The 17,258-nt window shown below is 49.7% G+C and overlaps 1 protein-coding gene across 1 annotated transcript in view; it reads right to left on the bottom strand.

Annotated features, from left to right (window-relative positions):
* Nucleotides 1-605: 605 nt before the first annotated feature.
* The window catches only part of KLRG2 (killer cell lectin like receptor G2), a 29,933-nt gene continuing 13,280 nt past the window's right edge, over nucleotides 606-17,258 (bottom strand). The window contains exons 4-5 of the mRNA XM_003896673.5: nucleotides 2,547-2,650; nucleotides 606-2,145 (exon numbers count right to left, since the gene is read on the bottom strand). Coding sequence (XP_003896722.2) covers nucleotides 2,025-2,145; nucleotides 2,547-2,650 — 225 coding nt within the window. The 3' untranslated portion in view covers nucleotides 606-2,024. The remainder of the gene's footprint in view (nucleotides 2,146-2,546; nucleotides 2,651-17,258) is intronic.

The raw sequence follows: 17,258 nt of genomic DNA, 5'->3' as shown, positions 1-17,258 counted from the left end.
CTTGGTACCTCCTTTCTCCCTCACTCCACCTGATGGCTTCCCACTCGGCTGCCACTAATACCTTTCTAGATTCCTCTACTGTGTGCTGGGATGGAAAGAGTGTGGCCTTTGGAGTCAGACAGCAAGTGGGTTTCATTCTAGACCTTGCACTTTCTAGCTGGGTGACTTTAAGTACAACACTTCCCTTCTCTAAAAGGTACTGAGAAGGCTAGATAAGGTTTTGTATACTCATAACCTACAGATGTGTCATTTCTCCAGGCACAGACCCTGGGAACATACGGCAGGGGGTGGGAGGGTAACATACACAGCTTCTTGCCCACATAGGATGTATTTTGATTGGCATCTGCCCCACCCGAGACACCCATTTCACCTCCAGCCAGGGAATTTCCATTTCTCTTTTTTTTTTTTTTTTTTTTTTGAGACGGAGTCTTGCACTGTCGCCCAGGCTGGAGTGCAGTGGTGCAATCTTGGCTCACTGCAACCTCTGCCTCCTGGGTCAAGCAACTTTCCTATCCCCGCCTCCTGAGTAGCTGGGATTACAGGCGCCCACCACCATGCCCAGCTAATTTTTTGTGTTTTTAGTAGAGATGGGGTTTCACCATGTTGGCCAGGCTGGTCTCGAACTCTTGACCTTGTGATTCGCCCACCTCAGCCTCCCAAAGTGCTGGGATTACAGGCATGAGCCACCGCACCTGGTGTCCATTTCCCTTTTCGTTGTTACATCTCAAGAGTGTGAGAAGTGCGGGGCTGGGGGACGGATAGCATTAGGAAAAATTTCTAACGTAGATGACAGGTTAATGGGTGCAGCAAACCACCATGGCACGTATATACCTATGCAACAAATCTGCACGTTCTGCACATGTACCCCAGAACTTAAAGTATAATAATACTAATTTAAAAAAAGAGTGTGAGAAATTTCTTCCATCTAGGACTCTCCATCCCATTCTCCCAGACAGCCCATTACTGGCTCAGATGCACCAATAAGGATTTCTGTTTAGGAGGGATCTGGGTGCGTGGTCTGACTTTAGAGGGAAGGCTGGCTTGCAAGGGCCAGTTGAGTGCGTGCCCAGCACCAAGCTAAGACGGAGGCCCAGGCTCCTGCTGTTTGGAGGTCTAGCTGGACTCAAGGGACTACATAACTCTGTCAGCCACTTCCTCCAGCCTGAAGGTCTTCACCGCACCCCAGCACAGGGACTTCTTCAGGCTGGTCGTCTCTGCAGCTGTGGGCGGAAGAGCTGCCTGGAACCTGCCCGCATTTCTCTGATTTCCTTTCTCACTCAGACTTCTCAGCTTCCACTTACCAAGCTGGGGTGCTCTCCTGGCTTCTCCTGCCAGGTGGCCCTGTCCTCTCTGTCTTGTCTTACCCTTGGGCATCAACTTGCCAGGAGCCGGCCAGCCCACATGCGGGATCTCCACCCAGAACCTTCCTGTCTGCCAACCTTTTGCCAACTCTCAGGGCGGGGAAGGAAAACCTTTCTCCCCACTCCTCCCAGGCCTGACCGCTCCTTTTCCTTGGTTAATTTTCCACAGAGGCTGCCGGTAGGCTGTGTCCGACGTACACCCAGCTGCCTGGAATAGAATTCACAGCAATGACGTTATCCCTGCCAAGTCCCACTGCCACCGAACAACAGCAGACTCGTTTCCATGAGTCGGAATGAGAACCCAGATTGGAATCAGCTGTGGTTGCTAACCCTGTCTTTTTCCTCTAGGGAGAAATTGTCATTTTAATGAAACCAAGGCACAGAAATGCTAAACAACCATCCCAATGTCATCAAACCAATCATCCACAGAAGCTGGAGACTAATATTGGCACTCAGGCCTGAGGCCACAGAAAATCTCCTTTCCCTCGGATGCATCTTCCTGGGTTGAAGTCCAGCTCCTAGACTCGCTCGTGTGTGCCCCCTTGAACAGAGCAGGGAGACCTGGATGCCTGGGTCCAGGAAGAGGCTGCCCAAGCTCTCAACTGGCCTCCCCTGTAGGGGTGCTGCATCCGCCTGGCAGGCTGAGGACAGGCAGAGCCCAGATCACTGGGTCCCCTTGGCACAGACCCAGGGTCTTGGAGTGCTGCAGTTTGCAGCCACCAGAGTGCCTTCATCCAGGGCCCCGCAGTTGATATCCGGGTTGTCCTTGCCGTCCTCAGGGAGTCTGGGGAAGGGTGGGAGGGGAAAGAGGAGAGGTGTTTAGGGTGCCGGGGCCTCACTTCCCAGACAGACCCTCTAGCCTGTGTGCCTGTCACCTCTACCGGCCTGCGCACTGAGTGAGTCACTGCACTGGTCAGCCACGTAGCACTGGATGAATCCCCAAACCTCCCTGGGCAGCTGAACCCGCATCTGTAAAACAGGGGTGACAACCCTGCTTGGGTGAACGTGCTGGGAACCCAAATAAGGAGTGAAGTGACAGGGACTCATCAGGCACCAGGCCGCGAGGATGGGCGTGGGTTGCTTTCCGAGTGGCATTCCAGGTTAGGGGAGCAGCAAGGAGGTGGACCCTGGACAAATGGAGGATCCAGAACAGCAGAGGAGGAAGAAAAGCCCATGGTCACTCACAGCTGGGGCGGCAGAGGGGCCTCGTCGATCCAGTGCCAGCCCTGGGGGCCTCGCCAGGCCCCCACCCAGGAGTGCCTGGAGACTGGGTATCTGCCCAGGAAGTCCTGAGGGAGAAAAGTAAGATGGTCACTCCCCTGGACACTGGTGTGGCTCACCTGGGGCGTATGGGTTCCACAGGGTCCCACCTGGCCAATCCAGAAGGATCCGCTCAAGCCAGTGCTTGCAGAACAAAACCACCTTGAAAGCTGGATTGGATGCCTGCTGGGTGCCAGGCGCTGTGCTCAGGGCTGGGGGCCAGAATGGGGGTGACCCTGTCTCAGCCAAAGGGATGTGAACGCCAAACACTACTAAGCGATGCTCAATGGCCGTTGAGTGGGCAAAGAAACAAGGAAGCTCAGAAAGCGAGGGAGGTGGTCAGGCACGGTGGCTCATGCCTGTAACCCCAGCACATTGGGAGGCCGAGGCTAGCGGATTACCTGAAGCCAGGAGTTCGAGACAGGCCTGTCCAACATAATGAAACCCCGTTTCTATTAAAAAAAAAAAAAAAAAAAAGCTGGGCATGGTGGCAGGTGCCTGTAATCCCAGCTACTTGGGAGGCTGAAACAGGAGAATCGCTTGAGTCCAGGAGGCAGAGGTTGCAGTAAGCCAAGATTGTGCCACTGCACTCCAGCCTGGGCTGACAAGAGGGAAACTCCATCTCAAAATAATAATAATAATAATAATAATAATAATAATAATAATAATAATAATGCATGCAGACGTGCAGGAACAACAAAAACCAAAGTATGTTGGAGAGGTACTAGAGGAGACTTTTTTTTTTTCTTTTAAATATTTACCCTCAGTGTCACATTATTTTTAACAATGAATTAAAACAAAAAAGACAATGTTTTAAAGTATATATTTAAGATTTTTTTCTTTTTTTTTTGAGACAGAGCCTTGCTCTGTCACCCAGGCTGGAGTGCAGTGGCACGATCCTGGCTCACTGCAGCCTCCGCCTCCCAGGTTCAAGCGATTCTCCTGCCTCAGGCTCCTGAGAAGCTGGGACTACAGGCACGCACCACCAGGCACAGGTAATTTTCATATTGTTAGTAGGGATGGGTTTTGCCATGTTGGCCCAGGCTGGTCTGGAGCTCAAGTACCTATCCACTTCAGCCTCCCAAAGTGTAGAATTAGTGGTGTGAGCCACTGCACCCGGCCAAGATTTTTTAACTTGGAAAAAAAAGTTTAAATATTTTAAGCCCCAGGGTCGGACGTGGTGGAGGGGCAGCGATGCCGGCACAGCCCGCATCAGCCTGTTCTTTCTGAAATGCCGTTTGGCGCTATGTAACAAGAGCAGCACCACCGCTCCTGCTCCAATGGGTGATTCCGCCGGGAAATAAATCCGAGAATATAAAGGGGAAAAATGAACTTATCTAAAGATAACACGGTGCCATTTGTGAAGAAAAACCGGAAACTCCCCAAATGCTCAGCAACCGAGAAATAACAAGGCAAATTATAGGATGTCGACGTGATGGGAAATTATAGTGCTATTAAAAATGACAAGTGTATAGAAAATGTCATTATGCAGGAAAAAATGTACAGGAAACTGCCAAGTGAAAAAAAGATCGAACAAGGCCCGGGTGGGAGTTCAAGCCTGGTCCTTAGTGACTTTGGGAGGCCGACGGAGGATTGACGCAGGCCAGGATCGAGACTATCCTGGAGCACACGGCTAAACCCCGCCTCTACTAAAAAAAATACAAAACTGGCTGGCGGTGGCGGGCGCCAGTCCCAGCACTGGGGAGGGGCTGAGGCAGGAGAATGGCTGGGAACCTGGGAGGAAGGAGCTTCTGTGAGCTGAGATCCGCCACTGCACCTCCAGCCTGGGCGGCAGTGAGCCGGGACTCCTTGGTCCCAAAAACAAAAAAAAAAAAAAAAAAAAAAAGAAAAAGACTATACTTAGAGAAGTATATCACTACAAATGGGAGGGCTACACATGTTCCTCTTGGAGGCAGGCTAGGAGCAGAGTGGGTGCATAATGCGGAATTCCCCGTGTACGCTGAATTCTTCCCTGAGAAAATGGTGTGTAGCCAACAAAAGATGCTCTCCTGGGACTCAGAAAGCCAGCACTGGAGTGATGATTGTCCCGTTGCTGCCACCTCCTCCATCCTTCAGATCTGAGCTAAAGGTTGCTTTTTTTACGGACACTGGGCTGACCCTCTCCAAGGTGAACTAGGTGCTCCTCTCTCCCCTTGGTTTCCACAACTTTCACAGAATAAAGTTGCCTCTTTTTTATTTTTATTTTTGAGACGGAGCCTTGCTCAGCTGCCCAGGCTGGAGTGCAGTGCCACAATCTTGGCTCACTGCAACCACCGTCTCCCAGGTTCAAGGAATTCTCCCATCTCAGCCTCCTGAGTAGCTGGGATTACAGGCACCTGCCATCATGCCCATTTTAGTAGCGATGGGGATTCACCATATTGACCAGGCTGGTCTTGAACTCCTGACCTCAGGTGATCCACCCGCCTTGGCCTCCCAAAGTGCTAGGATTACAGGCATAAGCCACCGCACCCAGCCTCTCTTTTTTATTTTTTAAGAGACAGGATCTCACTACGTTGTCCAGGCTGGCCTTGAACCCCTGGGCTCAAGCGATGCTCCCACCTCAGCCTCCAAAGTAGCCGGGACTCATGTGCTACCTCCTAATGGCTTGCCTCCTTGTCACTTTCCTGTATTAGATGGTGAACCTGGTGCAGGCCAGGAGCTCGTCTTACTCAGCATTGCACTATGACAGCCCAGCACACAGTAGGTCAGCTCAGTGAAACTGCCTCCCCGTGCTCATTGCCAAAAATCAGCAAAAGCCACAGTGAACCCAGGCCATCAGGCCACTGCGTGTCCCAGAAGTGTCATAGAAAACCCATCTTCTGCCCCTCAAGGTTAGTACCAGTCAGTCAGCAGTCCAGAGAGAAGCCAGGGGCAACTTCCAGGCTGAAGGTTGCTAATCTTACCCTTCTTGAATCCTAAAGAGCACACAGGAAAATGGAGAGTGGTGAGTGGGCGGAACAAAGAAGGTACACTGGGCAGCTGTTCCTTGGCTGGTGCTTCGGGGACACACTGGGGCCCAGGATGGGGCTGGGCGGGGAACCCTAGAGAGGATGGGAGGGCCCCAAGCTGCTCTGAGGTGTGAGTCAGAGGGCTGAGCGGCCCAACAGCGTCTTCCTGGGAGCCCTCAGCTGCCTGTTTGGGAAGGCACACCAGGGCTCAGTGCCTCTCCAGGGCTGAGATGGGGCCAGGCTACCCCATATGCAAATTCTGGCTCCATGACTTGTGAGCCACATGACCTTAGACAAGTTACCCAACCTTTCAGAGCCGCTGGGTGGTCCTCTGTAAAATGAGGATGCTTGTGATGAGGCTTGAGATACTAACATAAAGCCAGGGCTACCTAGTACACACTCATCCCAGTCCTCTTGCCTCTGATGTGTGGTGGGCAAAGCTTGTGACCTGCCTCCGACACACATGAGCCCCTTTGATGCTTACAGCAACCTCAAGAGGACCCTGCCCTTCTGTCAGAGCCCTAAGCCATCTGCCTCTCTCTCTCCCTTCCCCTCTGGGCCTCCTGGTGACAGGAGCCGAAGGCCTCCCCCAGCCCCAACCCCGCCTAGACCCACCCACTCCATTCCATTCTTCTTTTCCTTGCAGTTGAGACTCCTGATCTCATTGTTAGCAAAAATGGTGGTGTGGGGAAGGTGTTGTTCAGAGTTATAAATAAACTCCAGGAACTACTAAGTAATTTGTGGCTGAAAGGACTGCTCTGTGCAAAAGATTCTGAGGCCTCCTTAAACTGTGGATTCTCCAACTTTCCCACTAATATGGGGAGAGGGAATGTGATCCTGTGCAGAATGGACTGAAAATCTCATCTTTTACATCTTAAAATTATAGAAAATTATTTCCTATGCCTTCATACATTTCTTTTTAAAAAAATTGTGATAAAAGATTCACGGCCAGGCATGGCTGCTCGCAGCTGTAGTCTTAGCACTTTGGGAGGCTGAGGAGGGCGGATCACTCAAGCCCAGGAGTTTGAGACCAGCCTGCGTAACATAGTGAGACCCTGTCTCTACAAAAAATACAAATATTAACCAGGTGTGGCAGCACACTGCTGTAGTCCCAGCTACTCAGGAGGCTGAGGCCGAAGGATGGTTTGACCCCGGGAGGTCGAGGCTGCAGTGAGCCATGATCGCACCACTGCACTCCAGCCTGGGTGACAGAGCAAGATCCTGACTCAAAAAAAAAAAAAAAAAAAAAAATTAATGACATAAAATTTACCATTTTAACTATGGTAAGTGTTCAGTTCAAGGGCATTAAGTATATCCACATTGTTGTGAAACGGTCATCACCATCCATCTCCTGAACTTTTTCACCTCCCCAAACTGAAGCTGTCCTCATTAAACAACTCCCCATCCCCCGCTGCCCTGGCAACCGCCATTCTACTCTCTATCTTCTACCATGTCTGTTTTTATTTTATTTTTTTTTTTTTTTGAGACTGAGTCTGGCTCTGTCAGCTTCAGGCTGGAGTGCAGGTCGATCTCAGCCACTGCAGTTCCCGCCTCCCGGTTCACGCATTCTCCTGCCTCTGCCTCCCGAGTAGCTGGGACCACAGGCTCTCGGGCCACTCTACCGCTAGTTTTTGTATGAGCAGAGACGGGGTTTCACCGTGTTAGCCAGGATGGTCTCGATCTCCTGACCTCGTGATCCGCCCGCCTCTGGCCTCCCAAAGTGCTGGGATTACAGGCTTGAGCCACCGCTACCGCCTCACATGTCTGTTTTAATATTAAAATGTTTCAAATTACTTTTCTTAATCCTAGGATGTATATGTATTCATGGTTTAAACTTTTTGAAATTAGGATCGGGCTCGAGTTCAGCATGTGCTGTTAAGGTAGCTTCCTCCCTCCTCCACTCTGCAAAGCAAAGCTGTTAGTAAACTAATGGTGAGCACTTACAACTTCCTACTTTTCACTACTCCTGAGCAAAACAGGCTTCTGGGGAAGATGAGCCACGTCTATCCTGTACCCCTGGGCGCCCTGGCCCTGGTGCGTTCCTGGGGTTTGTGTGCGCTGCTTCTATGTGTGTGTCCTGTCCTTCCCACCCTGCCTCAGCACCTTCGGGAGCTTCCAGTCCTTGTCCAGAACTCAGGAAAATTCCAGAGTTCCACAACCATTATATTCCAGATTTTAACTGCCTGGATCTTGAATCTTAGCGTTGTTCTTTTTGCAGGGAAGGGGTTTACCCAGAATGTGATATGTTTTCTGTAGATTTACTTATGTTTCAAATGATTGATGCTGTATGCATTTTTTTTGTTAAATTCTTTATCTCAGGTTCTGTTTCCAATTTGGATAGTTAAACCCACCTCCCCACACTGGCAACAAGGAGGTCTAAAATCATCTGAGGTGAACCTGTCTGACGCGAGGCCCGTTTTACTGGCTTCCTGTTGGCATTTGCTGTGCTCAGTTGGTCTGTCTCAGGACAAAATGCCATGTTCATCAGTCTTAAGCGATGGGATTCCATAAGTAAGTAATGGGATGAACTATGTCCCTGCAACAGTCTGATCCGTGCCCTGCTTGGCTCCTGGCCCCAACTCCAGGCACTCTGGAGACCACCTTTGGACCCACCTACATTCCTATAGGCCTTCAATTTGCAGATACAACCAGTCTGGGTCTGTACAGTCTTGGTACAGGAGCCTGGGGTGCTTTCTTTGCACAGCCCATTCCCATCTCAACGACAACACCTCAGGGCCCAGCCCAGGAGCTGAGCAGAAACCGTTCTCTACTGAGCTCCTCTTGCCCTCATGGGCTACTGGTGCCCTGGCATATTCCCCCAGTCACAGCCTATATTATTTGTGGAACATTTAGAAATAAATGTTATTCCTGGTTACACAGTAATCTGTGCTCACTGTAAAACATCACCTCCAGCTGGGCGCGGTGGCTCACACCTGTAATCCCAGCACTTTGGGAGGCCGAGGCGGGTGGACCATGAGGTCAGGAGATCGAGACCATCCTGGCTAACACGGTGTAACAAACAAAACAAAACAAAAAATTACCTACAGCAGATTTTTTTTTTTTTTTTTGAGATGGAGTTTCACTCTTCTTGCCCAGGCTAGAGTGCAGTGGTGCAATCTCAGCTCACTGCAACCTCCACCTCCTGAGTTCAAGCGATTCTCCTGCCTCAGCCTCCTGAATAGCTGGGATTATAGGCACGTGCCACCACGCCTGGCTAATATTTGCATTTTTTTAGTAGAGACTGGGTTTCACCATGTTTGCCAGGCCAGTCTTGAACTCCTGACCTCAGATGATCGGCCCACCTTGGCCTCCCAAAGTGTTGGTATTACAGGCGTGAGCCACTGCGCCTGGCCCTCCAGCAGATTTTTACATGGGAAAAATGGGAAGATACCAGCCACCCTTTCCTGAGCCTGCCATGGGGGTCGTGAGGGGACCAGGCCCCAGTGTTGGTGGTGGCTCCAATGTCATCGTCTTGGTCTGTTTAGTCTGTTTTCTGTTGCTGTCACAGATTACCACAGAAAGGGTAATTTATAAGGAAAATAAATTACTTCTTACAGTTTTGGAGGCTGGGTCAGGTGCAGTGGCTCATGCCTGTAATCCCAGCCCTTTGGGAGGCCGAGATGGGGAGGTTGCTTGAGGCTAGGAATTTGAGACCAGCCTGGGCAACAGAGTGAGACCCTGCCTCTACTAAAAATCAAAAAAATTAGCCAGGCGTGGTTCCAGCTACTCAGGAGGCTGAGATGGGAGGATTGCTTGAGCCTAGGAGGTGGAGGCTGCAGCAAGCCATGATCACCACACTGCACTCCAGCCTGGGCAACAGAGCAAGACCCTGTCTGAAAAAAAGAGGGCTGGGCGCAGTGGGTCACACCTGTAATCTCAGCACTTTGGGAAGCCGAGGCAGGCAGATCACTTGATATCACGAGTTTGAGACCGGCCTGGCCAACATGGCGAAACCCCACCTCTACTAAAAATACAAAAATTAGCTGCATGTGGTGGCGGGAGCCTGTAATTCCAGCTACTTGGGAGGCTGAGGCACCAGAATTGCTTGAACCTGGGAGGCAGAGGCTGCAGTGAACCAAGTGGCGACCTGCCACTGCACTCCAGCCTGGGTGACAGAGCAAGACTCTGTGTCAATTTAAAAAAAGAGAAGGAGGTTGGGCAAGTTGGCTCACGTCTGTAATCCCAGGACTTTGGGAGGCTGAGGAAGGTGAATCAACTGAGGTCAGGAGTTCGAGACCAGCCTGTATTTTGTCTCTACTAAAAATACAAAAATTATCCAGGCGTGGTGGTGGGACCTGTAATCCCAGCTACTCAGGAGGCTGAGGCAGGAGAACTGCTTGAACCTGGGAGGTAGGTTGCAGTGAGCCAAGATCGTACCACTGCACTCCAGCCTGGGTGACAGAGCCAGACTCTATCTTTAAAAAAAAAAAAAAAAAAAAAGAGAAAGAGAAATGTGGGGGACACACTGAAACCATAGCAGCAGTGTTGGGGTGGGGCTTCTGAGCCAGGCGTTTGGTGCAAATATCTTCTCTGACACTCTGATCAAGCACAGGTTACTCAGCTTTTCTTTGCCACAAGATTCCTTATCAATGAAAGAGAAAAAGGAACCATCATCTCCACATCACAGGGCTATTTGAACTGTCAGGCCTCTGAGGCCAAGCTAAGCCATCATATCCCCTGTGACCTGCACGTACACATCCAGATGGCCTGAAGTAGCTGAAGAATCACAAAAGAAGTGAAAATGGCCTGTTCCTGCCCTAACTGATGACATTACCTTGTGAAATTCCTTCTCCTGGCTCATCCTGGCTCAAAAGCTCCCCCACTGAGCACCTTGTGTCCCCCACTCCTGCCCGCCAGAGAACAACGCCCTTTGTCTGTAATTTTCCACTACTTACCCGAATCTTGTAAAACAGCCCCACCCCTGCCTCCCTTCGCTGACTCTTTTCAGACTCAGCCCGCCTGTACCCAGGTGAAATAAACAGCCTTGCTGCTCACACAAAGCCTGTTTGGTGGTCTCTTCACACAGACGCGAGTGAAATTTGGTGCCGTGACTCGGATCGGGGGACCTCCCTTGGGAGATCCCGTCCTCCTGCTCTTTGCTCCATGAGAAAGATCCACCTACGACCTCTGGTCCTCAGAACAACCAGCCCCAGGAGCATCTCACCAATTTTAAATCGGATAAGCGGCCTCTTTTTACTCTCTTCTCCAACCTCTCTCACTATTCCTCAACCTCTTTCTCCTTTCAATCTTGGCACTATCTTTCAATCTCTCCTTTCTCTTAATTTCAGTTCCTTTGCTTTTCTGGTACAGACAGGAGACGCGTTTTATCCGTGAACCCAAAACTCTGGCGCCGGTCACGGACTCGGGAAGACAGTCTTCCCTTGGTTTTTAATCATATGGGGACGCCTGCTTGATTATTCACCCACGTTTCAGAGGTGTCTGATCATGTGGGGACACTTGCCTTGGTCCTTCACCCTTAGCGGCAAGTACTGCTTTTCTGGGGGGCAAGCACTCTCCACCCCTTCTCTCCGTGTCTCCACCCTCTTTTCTCTGGACTTGCCTCCTTCACTATAGGCAAACTTCCACCCTCCATTCCTCCTTCTTCTCCCTTAGTCTGTGTTCTCAAGAACTTAAAACGTCTTCAACTCACACCTGACCTAAAATCTAAACGCCTTATTTTCTTCCGCAATGCCGCCTGACCCCAATACAAACTCGACAATCGTTCCAAATAGCCAGAAAATGGCACTTTCAATTTCTCCATCCCACAAGAGCTAGATAATTCTTGTCGTAAAATGGGAAAACAGTCTGAGGTGCCTGATGTCCAGGCATTCTTTTACACATCGGTCCCTCCCTAGTCTCTGTTCCCAATGCAACTCGTCCCAAATCCTCCTTCTTTCCCTCCCACCTGTCCCCTCAGTCCCAACCCCAAGTATTGCTGAGTCTTTCCAATCTTCCTTTTCTACAGACCCATCTGACCTCTCCCCTCCTCACCAGGCCGAGCCAGGTCCCAATTCTTTCTCAGCCTCTGCTCCCCTACTCTATAATCTTTCCATCACCTCCCCTTCTCACACGTGGTCTGGCTTACAGCTTCGTTCTGCAACTAGCCCTCCCCCACCTGCCCAGCAATTTCCTCTTAAAAGGTGGCTGGAGCTGAAGGCATAGTCAAGGTTAATGCTCCTTTTTCTTTATCCAATCTCTCTCAAATTGGCTAGCGTTTAGGCTCTTTTTCTTTTCTTTTCTTTTCTTTTTGAGACGGAGTCTCGCTCTGTCGCCCAGGCTGGAGTGCAGTGGCACACGGTCTCTACTCACTGCAAGCTCCGCCTCCCAGGTTCATGTCATTCTCCTACCTCAGCCTCCCGAGTAGCTGGGACTACAGGCGCCCGCCACCACGCCCAGCTAATTTTTTTGTATTTTTTTTTTTAAGTAGAGACGGGGTTTCACCATGTTAGCCAGGATGGTCTTGATCTCCTGACCTCGTGATCCACCCGTCTCGGCCTCCCAAAGTGCTGGGATTACAGGCTTGAGCCACCACACCTGGCCTAGGCTCTTTTTCATCAAATATAAAAACCCAGCCCAGTTCATGGCTCGTTTGGCAGCAACCCTGAGACGCTTTACAGCCCTAGACCCTGAAAAGTCAAAAAGAAGGCCGTCTTATTCTCGATATGCATTTTATTACCCAATTCGCTCCCAAAATTAAATAAAGCTCCAAAAATTAGATTCCGGCCCTCAAACCCCACAACAGGACTTCAATAACCTCGCCTTCAAGGTGTACAATAATAGAGTAGAGGCAGCCAGACGGCAACGCATTTCTGAGTTACAATTACTTGCCTCTGCTGTGAGAAAAAACCCAGCCGCACCTCCAGCACACAAGAACTTCAAAATGCCTAAGCCGCAGCAGTCAAGGATTCCTACAGGACTTCCTCCCCCAGGATCTTGCTTCAAGTGCCAGAAATCTGGCCACCGGGCCAAGGAATGCCTGCAGCCTGGGATTCCTCCTAAGTCATGTCCCATCTGTACGGGACCCCAATGGATATCAGACTGTCCAGCTTGCCTGGCAGCCACTCCCAGAGCCCCTGGAACTCTGGCCCAGGGCTCTCTGACTGACTCCTTCCCAGATCTTCTCGGCTTAGCGGCTTAAGACTGACGCTGCCAGCCGGGCGCGGTGGCTCACGCCTGTAATCCCAGCACTTTGGGAGGCCGAGGCGGGCGGATCACAAGGTCAGGAGATCGAGACCATGGTGAAACCCCGTCTCTACTAAAAATAGAAAAAATTAGCCGGGCACAGTGGCGGGCGCCTGTAGTCCCAGCTACTCGGGAGGCTGAGGCAGGAGAATGGCGTGAACCCGGGAGGCGGAGCTTGCAGTGAGCCGAGATTGCGCCACTGCACTCCAGCCTGGGCGACAGAGCAAGACTCCGTCTCAAAAAAAAAAAAAAAAAAAAAAAAAAAAAAAGACTGACGCTGCCCCATCACCTTGGAAGCCTCTCAGACCATCACAGACGCTTTGGGTAACTCTTACAGTGGAGAGTAAGTTCATCCCCTTCTTAATCAATACGAAGGCTACCCACTCCACATTACCTTCCTTTCAAGGGCCTGTTTCCCTTGCCTCCATAACTGTTGTGGGTATTGACGGCCAGGCTTCTAAACCTCTTAAAACTCCCCAACTCTGGTGCCAACTTGGACAACATTCTTTTAAGCACTCCTTTTTAGTTATCCCCACCTTCCCAGCTCCCTTATCAGGTCGAGACATTTTAACTAAATTATCTGTTTCCCTGACTATTCCTGGGCTACAGTCACACCTCATTGCTGCCCTTGGATCTCCCTACCTTAATCCACAAGTATAAGACACCTCTACTCCCTCCTTGGCAATTGATCATGCACTCCTTACCATCCCATTAAAACTTAATCACCCTTGCCCCACTAAACGCCAATATCCCATCACACAGCACGCTTTAAAAGGATTAAAGCCTGTTATCACTCGCCTGTTACAGCATGGCCTTTTAAAGTCTATAAACTCTCCTTACAATTCCCCCATTTTACCTGTCCAAAAACAGGACAAGGCTTACAGGTTAGTTCAGGATCTGCATCTTAACCAAATTGTTTCGTCTATCCTCCCTGTGGTGCCAAACCCATATACTCTCCTATCCTCAATACCTCCCTCCACAACCCATTATGCTATTCTAGATAAACCTAGCTGACCCCATAAATCCTAAATCATTTCCCCACTCCCCTTTCCATTCCTTAAAAAACAGCCCTAAAAGCTGCACCCACACTAGCTCTCCCTAACTCATCCCAATCTTTTTCATTACACACAGCTGAAGTGCAGGACTCTGTGGTCCAAATTCTTACACAAGAGCCGGGACTGCACCCTGTAGTCTTTCTGTCCAAACAATTTGACCTTACTCTTTTAGTCTAGCCCTCATGTCTGCATGTAACAGCTGCCGCTGCTTTAATACTTGTAGAGGCCTTCAAAATCACAAACTATGCTCAACTCACTCTCTACAGTTCTCATAACTTCCAAAATCTATTTTCTTCCTCACACCTGACACATATACTTTCTGCCCTCTGGATCCTTCAGCTATACTCACTCTTTGTTGAGTCTCCCACAATTACCATTGTTCCTGGCCTGGACTTCAATCCAGCCTCCCATATTATTCCTGATACCATACCTGACCCCCCATGACTGTAGCTCTCTGATCCACCTGACATTCACTCCATTTCCCCATCTTTCCTTCTTTCCTGTTCCTCACCCTGAACACACTTGGTTTATTGATGGCAGTTCCACCAGAACTAATTGCCACTCACCAGCAAAGGCAGACTATGCTATCGTATCTTCCACACCTATCATTGAGGCTACTGCTCTGCCCCGCTCCACTACCTCTCAACAAGCCAAACTCATTGCCTTAACTTGAGCCCTTGCTCTTGCAAAAGGACTGTGTCAATATTTATACTGGTTCTAAATACGCCTTCCATATCCTGCACCACCATGCTGTTATGTGGGCAGAAAGAAATTTCCTCGCTATGCAAGTGTCCTCCATCATTAATGCCTCTTTAATAAAAACTCTTCTCAAAGCCACTTTACTTTCAAAGGAAGCTAGAGTCACTCACTGCAAGCAGCCATCAAAAGGCATCAGATCCCATCGCTCAGGGCAATGTATACGCTGATAAAGTAGCTAAACAAAGCAGCTAGCATTCCAACTTCTATCCCTCATGGCAGCTTTTCTCCTTCTCATCTGGCCACTCCCACCTACTCCCCCACTCAGACTTCCACCTATCAATCTCTTCCCACACAAGGCAAATGGTTCTTGGACCAAGGAAAATATCTCCTTCCAGCCTCACAGGCCCATTCTATTCCGTCGTCAGTTCATAACCTCTTCCATGTAGGTTACAAGCCGCTAGCCCGTCTCATAGAACTTCTCATTTCCTTTCCATCGTAAAAATCTATCCTCAAAAAATCTCAGTGTTCCATCTACTATTCTACTGCTCCTCAGGGATTGTTCAGGCCCCCTCCCTTCCCTATGCATCGAGCTCGGGGATTTGCCCCCGCCCAGGACTGGCAAATTGACTTTACTCACATGCCCTGAGTCAGGAAACTAAAATACCTCTTGGTCTGGGTAGACACTTTCACTGGATGGGTAGAGGCCTTTCCCACAGGGTCTGAGAAGGCCACCGTGGTCATTTCTTCCCTTCTGTCAGACATAATTCCTCGGTTTGGCCTTCCCACCTCTATACAGCCTGATAACGGACCGGCCTTTATTAGTCAAACCACCCAAGCAGTTTCTCAGGCTCTTGGTATTCAGTGGTGCCTGGTTTTACCTCAAACTGCCACCCTTAAGTCTCTCTTTAAGTGGATAGAAGATCTTCAGTGACAAAGTACACTCCAATACTTTCACCCTGATGAAGTCCTATTCTCAACTTTTATATTCTCTTATTCTCATTCCCGTTCTTATGCCACCCTCTACCTCGCCCCAACTATCTCCACCACACTATCAATCTCACTCACTCTCTCCTAGCCATTTTTTTTTTGAGACGGAGTCTCGCTCTGTCGCTCGGGCTGGAGTGCAGTGGCCGGATCTCAGCTCACTGCAAGCTCCACCTCCCAGGTTTACGCCGTTCTCCTGCCTCAGCCTCTGGAGTAGCTGGGACTACAGGGGCCCGCCACCTCGCCCGGCTAGTTTTTTGTATTTTTAGTAGAGACGGGGTTTCACTGTGTTAGCCAGGATGGTCTCGATCTCCTGACCTCGTGATCCGCCCGTCTCGGCCTCCCAAAGTGCTGGGATTACAGGCTTGAGCCACTGTGCCCGGCCTCCTAGCCGTTTTTTAATCCTTCTTTTTTTTTTTTTTTTGAGACAGAGTCTCTGTTGCCCAGGCTGGAGTGCAGTGGCCCAATCTCGGCTCACTGCAAGCTCTGCCTCCTGGGTTCATGTCATTCTCCTACCTCAGGCTGGAGTGCAGTGGTGCAATCTCGGCTCACTGCAAGCTCCGCCTCCCGGGTTCATGTCATTCTCCTACCTCAGCCTCCCGAGTAGCTGGGACTACAGGCACCTGCCACCACGCCCAGCTAATTTTTTGGTGTTTTTAGTAGAGATGGGGTTTCACTGTGTTAGCCAGGATGGTCTTGATCTGCTGACCTTGTGATCCACCCGCCTGGGCATCCCAAAATGTTGGGATTACAGGCGTGAGCCACCGCGCCCGGCCTTAATCCTTCTTTAACAAACAATTGCTGGCTTTGCATTTCTCTTTCCTCCAAAATCACCAAGGCCTTGACTTACTGCTAAAAAAAAAAAAAAAAAAAAAAAAAAGGGACTCTATATTTTTAAATGAAGAGTGCTGTTTTTACCTAAATCAATCTGGCCTGGTATATGACAACATTAAAAAACAAAACAAAACAAAACAAAAAAAACTCAAAGATAGAGACTAAAAACTTGCTAACCAAGCAACTAATTAGGCTGAACCCCCTTAGGCGCACTCTAATTGGATATCCTGGGCCCTCCCAATTCTTAGTCCTTTAATACCTGTTTTTCTCCTTCTCTTATTCAGACCTTGTGTCTTCCGTTTAGTCTCTTAATTCATACAAAACTGCATCCAGGCCATCACCAAATGTTCTATATGACAAATGCTCCTTTTAACAACCCCACAATAGTGCCCCTTACCACAAAATCTTCCTTCAGCTTAATCTCTCCCACTCTAGGTTCCCACATCGCCCCTAATCCCGGTTGAAGCAGCCCTGAGAAACATCGCCCATTATCTCTCCATACCACCCACCAAAATTTTCGCCATCCCAACACTTTACCACTATTTTGTTTTATTTTTCTTATTAATATAAGAAGACAGGAAAATCAGGTCTCTGAGGCCAAGCTAAGCCATCATATCCCCTGTGACCTGCACGTACACATCCAGATGGCCTGAAGTAACTGAAGAATCACAAAAGAAGTGAAAATGGCCTGTTCCTGCCCTAACTGATGACATTACCTTGTGAAATTCCTTCTCCTGGCTCATCCTGGCTCAAAAGCTCCCCCACTGAGCACCTTGTGACCCCCCGCCCCTTCCTGTCAGAGAACAACCCCCTTTGACTGTAATTTTCCACTACCTACCCTTGTAAAACAGCCCCACCCCTGCCTCCCTTCGCTGACTCTTTTCAGACTCAACCCACCTGCAGCCTTGCTGCTCACACAAAGCCTGTTTGGTGGT

The sequence above is a fragment of the Papio anubis genome, chromosome 4, assembly GCF_008728515.1.
Source record: "Papio anubis isolate 15944 chromosome 4, Panubis1.0, whole genome shotgun sequence".
Lineage (NCBI taxonomy): Eukaryota > Metazoa > Chordata > Mammalia > Primates > Cercopithecidae > Papio > Papio anubis.
The sequence above is the reverse complement of the archived record's forward strand: the minus strand, read 5'-3'. Positions and strand labels throughout refer to the sequence as shown.